The sequence below is a fragment of the Arthrobotrys flagrans genome (assembly GCF_004000055.1).
Source record: "Arthrobotrys flagrans strain CBS H-5679 chromosome Unknown unitig_15, whole genome shotgun sequence".
In the NCBI taxonomy this organism is placed as follows: Eukaryota; Fungi; Ascomycota; class Orbiliomycetes; order Orbiliales; family Orbiliaceae; genus Arthrobotrys; species Arthrobotrys flagrans.
Window position 1 is genome coordinate 5,226,869 of NW_027137545.1, and position 7,222 is coordinate 5,234,090.

At 40.1% G+C, this 7,222-nt stretch overlaps 1 protein-coding gene across 1 annotated transcript; it reads left to right on the forward strand.

The window, feature by feature from the left end:
* Positions 1-3,756: 3,756 nt before the first annotated feature.
* DFL_001414 (uncharacterized protein) lies at positions 3,757-4,824 on the forward strand (the record flags this gene model as incomplete). Its single annotated transcript, XM_067630031.1, has 1 exon — positions 3,757-4,824. One exon carries the CDS (start codon positions 3,757-3,759, stop codon positions 4,822-4,824), a length of 1,068 nt encoding a protein of 355 aa, XP_067495993.1.
* Positions 4,825-7,222: the final 2,398 nt, after the last annotated feature.

Below are 7,222 nucleotides of genomic sequence, written 5' to 3' on the forward strand. Positions count from 1 at the left end.
TGCTAGAAATTATACTATAGACTACGGGGGTTACGAGGTAGTAGTCAAAATACAGCGTAGCGTTGAGATGTAGTAAATAATATATTTCATAAAAACGCAAAATTTTGGAATATGAAAATTAATATTAATTCGAATAATACTTAAAAGGCTCTGAAAATTTAGAATTTTATTCTCTTTAGTAGTTTCTAAATTATGTAAAATTTTCAGAGCTTTCTGATTAGAAATATGTATCTATTATACTAATACACGACGGTTCACATCAGCTCCATATACGCGCTCGCATGAATCAAGAGCTTTATGGAGATCTGGCTATAATAGAGTCTTGTTGAGATAGCCCGGGAACAGACCCATCTAAAGTGAACAAGTAGCGATTACTTGCAAAATAGCTTGTACGAAGCTAATTTGTTTATGTGACTTGTATGAAGAGGGCAGTGTAGAGACTTTAATACTATTAGAGTTGATACTGAGAACTTCAGATACGGATTCAATGGACGAAGGAGATGAAAGCACTGTTGATTCCGTATCAAAAGACCTTGGTGCGGATGTGCTACTAGATAAAGAGCTGGACAAAGAGCTGGTGGTTAACAATCGCGTAATTTCCTTAGTACTGACGGGTAAGGAAGGAAAGAAGGAAGAAAAAGATCAAAGGGTTTCTAGTATTGGCCATAAATAGCCTCCTCCATGTTTTGTTCAGCTTGTTATGCAGGATATGCACACGTGACATGATCGTATGTTCGTGTATGACACAGATGCCCATACGATCACCAACGTCTGATCGTTGATCGCATTGATCGCACATGCGCTCATGCGCCCTAGAAGATCCCCCATTTTATATGAACCTTCAACATGTATTTAGTTCAGACCTTTCACCTTGACAGATGGAAGTCTTTCTTAGATCTCTATCGGTCAATTTAATAAACAATACTACTCACCTACTATTGTTGTTACACTTCCTATCTAAACGGTTCACCTATTCGTAACGTACATAATTGAGCTCTGAATAGTTGAGCTGAGGAACAGACAGCCAAGTGGGCTAGTTGACTTGGGACTCCTAGATAGAGACCTGGGCCAGGTGTAACAATGCTGCTATAACCTCGTTGCATCAAAGTCAAAACAGGCTTTGTAGTTAGTAATCATAAGTTATAGAAATTCACAAGGCTTATCGAGACTATTGTTACCTTCTTGTTTAACTTGTTTTGTTTTGTAGGAGTAATAACAAAGCGCGCTAGGAACTAATTGGCTTTGCCATATTTAGGAGTATCATGAGAAATACAGGGTGCAGATAACAAGAACAGAGAGTGCCTACAAGAAACACAAGTACCAAGCAATGGAAATAGAAAATTCAAACAACAAGAAACGCAGGGTCCAAGGAACAAGAAAAGCAGGGTTCACTAGAACAGAGAGCGCATAACAAGAAACATCAGTACAAATTAAAAGAAAGACAAACCCGGGGGCAAACACGCAACACTCCGACTGCCCAGCAGCCCTCCTCGAACTAATGTTAACCGATCCGCGATATCCCCAGAACCAATTGTAAATGACTAGGAGGCATTGCCGAAAAGTTTGTTGCGAAGGCAAGGGAGGAGAGCCTGACAACTTCGAGTCTTCACTCCGCAGTGTAGTAGGTACAACCCATACACACCGCATGTTTACATGCGTCGCCGTCACCGAGTAGGCCGGCCGAGGGGCCGCGGGTTACTAAGCATAGGCTGGTTCGATTTGGGCCTCTGTGGCAGAAACAACATCTCCAGTAGCCATTAACTCTACTAAGGGACAGTTGGATCTCCCTCAAAGAGTACCAGCTTGATTGCTCATAGTTGTAGAGCGGTACTGGCACATAGCTTTGGTACCATTTTGTCCCATCGGTGCGTTGGCGCAATAGGATATAGCGTAGCTGCGATGGAGACAACGGTGAATGGTGGTACGGTTGTGACACATGATGGAGAATGGATTTGGGTTCTTTGAGTGATTGAGAACGAAAGTGAATCTAATTAGATTACCAACGTAAAAAAGACGTTGGAAGAAGCCTAAGAAGACAGTTAAGAGAGCTTATTGATTTGGATGCCTGGGTGATTCGATTTTAGCCGTACAGAGGGAGTATCTATGTCGGCTTTATACCCAAGAAATACCGTATATTTCTATATATGCCATTTCAATTTCATTTTATCACTGAGCGCGAGGTAGGAGATCGCGGCTTGGTTATTTTGGCGCACGCTTTCTGAATCAGAGAAGCCATGCTATAATTAAGCGCCTGGGCCTTAGTCTAGTAGCTATTTTTATCTCAATTCACCTATCATTTTGTCTGAGAGTTGCTTTCCGTGGTTTTCCAATCGAATCAGTCTCTACATTACGCCGAAGATAGCAGCTAGCGCGGCAAAGAAAAGACGCGTGATTGCGGGCGAGGTCAATGCATTAATGATGGCCTGTGCATATGAGCAGCTGCGCCGGTGTAATTACAAGCTGCGAATCAAAGCCACATGATTCCTTGGATTCACTAGTTGTCCGGCACAACTTGCTACAGCGCTAGAGGACGGAATAATTATATAACTGGTAATATTCATGTTCATTGCCAAACTATAGCTCTGCCATATTGCTGGTCTGACTAATATGTCTTGGCGCTGTTCATTACAGAGGCACAGTCATATTCACCATGCTCTGCAACGAAATTGGTACATATTGATTGATGCGTTTGTATTGCAGGATGCAAGGGAAAGGCACAACGGCTAACGTTAGGCCCAGTGTTACGGGGGGTCATATGAGCCATCCCTAGTGTCACTTTATGTTTCTTGCGGATTACAACCTCAACCCTATAGTCATGTAGTTCTGGGTTTTAAAATAATAAAATCTTTTGATTAAGATGTTTTTGTGTTGAGGCTGTTGTAATCCGCAAGAAACATAAAGTGACACTAGGGGTGGTTCATATGACCCGTAAGTGTTGCGAGACACAGCACCTAAAGCGAGACGTTGATCTGGTGGGGCAGGCTTGATGCAGGCTTGGTTGCCAACCAATTGGATTTGTTACCAGGTGCCCCAGTCTTGAACCAAGTTGTGTACCGTTCGGTCACAATTTGGTCGCGAACCAAACTCTTACCCAGAAAACCACCACCAGCACCCCTACTGACACGACGACGTCGATATCTCGACAACCGCTAAACCAAACGTCCCCAGACTCGGATACACGCTTAAAAATACCAGATCTATAACATATCCGAATTCCAAACGATTTCACCATCATTCCGCTATATGATATATGTATTTGTACCGACTTGACCCTACAACGCTGTATCCCTAACTCAACAACGCTGCAAGAAATTCACTAACCGCCCCAGTTACATCAAAAACTTTGTATATAAAAGTTGTATTCTAGAGTTCTGGAAGCGTATATGCGGTGGAACTATAATTTTTACGATTTGTTTTGGTGGAGTTATCGTCGTTTCTGTCACGCCATTTTTTTTGTAAATACAAGTCTTGGTGTGTTTCGTGTGGTGTCTCGCTTCCGTGTCTCGCAACACGGTGCCCAATTGTGGTTGCGCAAAATCTCTTCTGCGCGGTTGTCAAGAATTAACAACATTGTGCACGACAGCTTGTAGCTGAGCGCTTAGAGTTTGGGTGCAGAGAAACGTATAAAAAGGCCTGCCTCCCAACGCGTAGTTCATTTCTATCCACAAGCCACGCGCAGATCAACAAAATATACCCGAAAACGCTTAATCCTTTCCTGCTCCCAAACTCTTTATAATTTAGCCCAATAAAACGATAATGTCGAATACACCTGACGGAGAACGACAACCGTTGATTTCTATCGTGGAGGTCCAGACTGGTTGGGGCGAAGCTGCGGACATCGACTTTGACTACAACGGCAAACGTGTTTCGGTATCTTTAGTTTCTACCGACACGTCCGGGAGCTACGAAAAAGGCTACCATGGCGTCCATGCGGAGGACCAGCTCATCAATAAACTCACTCGGAATATGGCTTCCGAAGAATTCAACGAAGCTGTGAATTATGGTGTTATAGATGCAATAGTCGATATCGGAAAAGAGTTTTTCGCCACGATACCCCCATTGCTGGCACCTAAGCCCTCCGAGCAACAGATTTTACACTCGCTTCTTTACCCTGAAACGTTCTGCCTCAGTTTCAAGACAGTCAACGGTAAACCCACCGTCACACAAGTCGCCACCCCTGAACGAATTTCGAATGCCAGTTTAGAATTTCAAGTTGACAACGATCTCCCGCAGTATTCCTCTCAGGAGATACCCGTCTCGAAGGTGCTGCTTGGGCACGGCAATGTCGCTAGAGTTGTTATCAGTGGGCAAGATATGCTCTGTAAGGCCCAAGAGAGCGGATTCCAAACTACATCACTATTAAGAGAAATTTCAAGTCTGCAAACCATCCGTAATGCAGGTTCGGAATCTATCAGAGTTCCGAAATTGTTGGGATACGTTAAACATGCTCTTGATGGCAGCATTATTGGGTTCGTTCGTGAATGGATTCCAAGTAGCAGCTTCGGGAAGAGTCTCAGAGACGTTAAAGCCGCTGAAGTACCTAGAGAATTGAGAGAGAAGTGGGCGACACAAATACGTCAAACGATCGATGAATTGCATAAAATCGGGGTTTTTTGGGGGGATGGAAAGCCTAGTAACATTATCATTGATGATCATAATGATCTCTGGCTGATTGACTTTGGCGGTGGATGGACAGAAGGATGGACAGAGGAGGGATCAGTCGGTACGCTGGCTGGGGACAAGCAAGTCTTGGAAAAGATTTTGAACTACCTGGAAGTTGAGCAGAGTCTTGTTCGGACCAACAAAGATTACCACATTCTATAAGAATGCCACGAAGGTAGTTTATCAAGATAAGTCACGTCCTATATCATGCACTTATTCCTACCCAAATGAGTTCCAAAAATCCAAGGCCCTAACAACTATTTCAGCAGAAAGAAAGTTTCTGATATGAAGACCATCGACCGGAGTTATATATACTATCCTTTTATCGACTTTAATCTGTCTCTTTAAAAATTCCTTTATATTTCTCTTCGTAATCTCAGCTTGTCCTACCAAACCCCCTGGCCTATACTTTGTTCTTAATATACTGCGCAATCATCATCTCCCATCTTTTTTCCGCAAATTCCTTCTGGATCTTAATCTTCAGGGAAAGAGCCAAATTCTGAGTAGACAAAAAGGAAGGGTATAGGAGGATTGCCAGCAAGTGTATCAAAATCATGCGCAGTTCTGAAGAAATCAGAAAGAATACCTGCAATTTAAGATCGCCTAGAACGTTACGATCAGATATAGGTAAAAAAAACTTATTAAGAAGCATCTGCCACCAGAGCTTCATTATGCTTACCGTCAGTCGGCATGTTAACACCGACCAACAATCCTTTATTTCTTCGCCAACCACAGACCCTCATCCTGCTTCACCCATTTGTCATAACATCTAGAATATTCGCAGATTCGAGAAAGTAGTATCCAAAATGGGGAAATCCAACTTTTCATATAAATAACAGGATCCCTCAGACAATATACTTGCAGAAGATAGCCAAAAAATACCTGGAGTCAAGTTCCATCAACATTGGCTATTATATCGCATTAGATTGTGCCGGCCTATCACAGGCTTACCCTGGTAGGTAGCACAGGTCTCAACAGTTATACCGGCACTAGCTACTTCTAGTAACATCGACAATATAACAATATCAACGCAACGAAGCTACTAGAAACCTACCGAATTCTTCAGCATTAAAGGTTAAAGTGACACTACTATTGCAAAAACTGTTGCGGTATACCGTATAAGGCGTAGTGCCGGGTCTATACGTACCGCTCTATAAATACAGGCGGATCTACGATGTGTTGGGATCTAGACGATCGATTATTAATTATACATACACAGACCTATATACTTTCCAGCGTACTTACAGAGTTGTAGAACCATTAACACGTTATTAGTACGACTTCCTGATTCTAGGAAGAATATCTATTAACTAAATACAACGTGCTTTAGTTGTTTTTACGCTTTATTGTAGTATCTGCAGACTTTTATTAATCGTAATTTTAGAATCGCAAAGATTATTCTGCTTTTTAAACTCCTGATACAACGCTGCATAATATACTTCTCAGAATGTAATATCTGCATTTGTTATCTTCCCAAGCAGGTTTATTTTGGCTATAAATAGCCGTAATTATTAGGTTTAGCTCAATAAAATTAAGTAGGTACTAGGATCGTATATAAAATATGATTATAAATTGTCAAAGTTTATTGCTGATACTTCTATAGCGCCACCAACTAATACCTTAGAACCCTTATAAGATGTCAGAGAACAAGCTAGAATCTTCTTATTTATTACTAAAATAATAGACGTTACAGACGCTGAACTGTTAGACAAGTATAAAGCAGCTAAATCATTCGCTAGCGGTATTATACAAAAATTGGTTTATAATAATATATATAATATTTTTACCGACTTATCACTTAAAGCTATGATAAATTTATTTAAAGAAAAGTATAAGCCTAATATTAAAGGCGTTATAAATATGCTTAAAAACCATCTTTTCTCCATCAGGAAAAAAACATTTTTCCATCCTGCCCATTCTAGCAGGGGGGTTTCCATCGCGGTTTTTTCTGCTATGTGATTGGTTCAAGAAAAACCACAACAAAAATAAGGGAATTTTAAACCAATTATATAGCTTAAAAATACTGAGATGGCACAGGATGGAGCGCGATGGAAACTCCCCTGCTAGAATGGCAGGATGGAAACATGTTTTTTTCCTGATGTCTTTTATTATACAGTTAGAGAAATACAACATACATATAACTATTTCGCGTTACTTCAAAATAGTTATACAGATATAAAAAGAAAAAAACGATATCTTATTTTTTATCTTTTCACAATTAAGTTTTATTAATACTATCAAAGGGATATTAGACGAAACTAAAGATTAGTATTTCAATATCTATACAATTATATAGTTTTATACGATGAATGCTATCGATAAAACAGCATATACAATTGAATATTTAAGAAATTACATTTTTAAGTAAATAACTTTATTTCATTATAAACATAATGCCCGTAAATATAAAAAATCAAAAAAGAAGAGTATTAAATTTTAAGCCCCTTTTATGTTTATACTATTATTAACTACGGACGTTACTAGCTTAATAACACATAAGGAAAATAAATAGAAGTTTAAACGCACAATTAATTAGAATAATAAAACTAAAAAAGGTAAT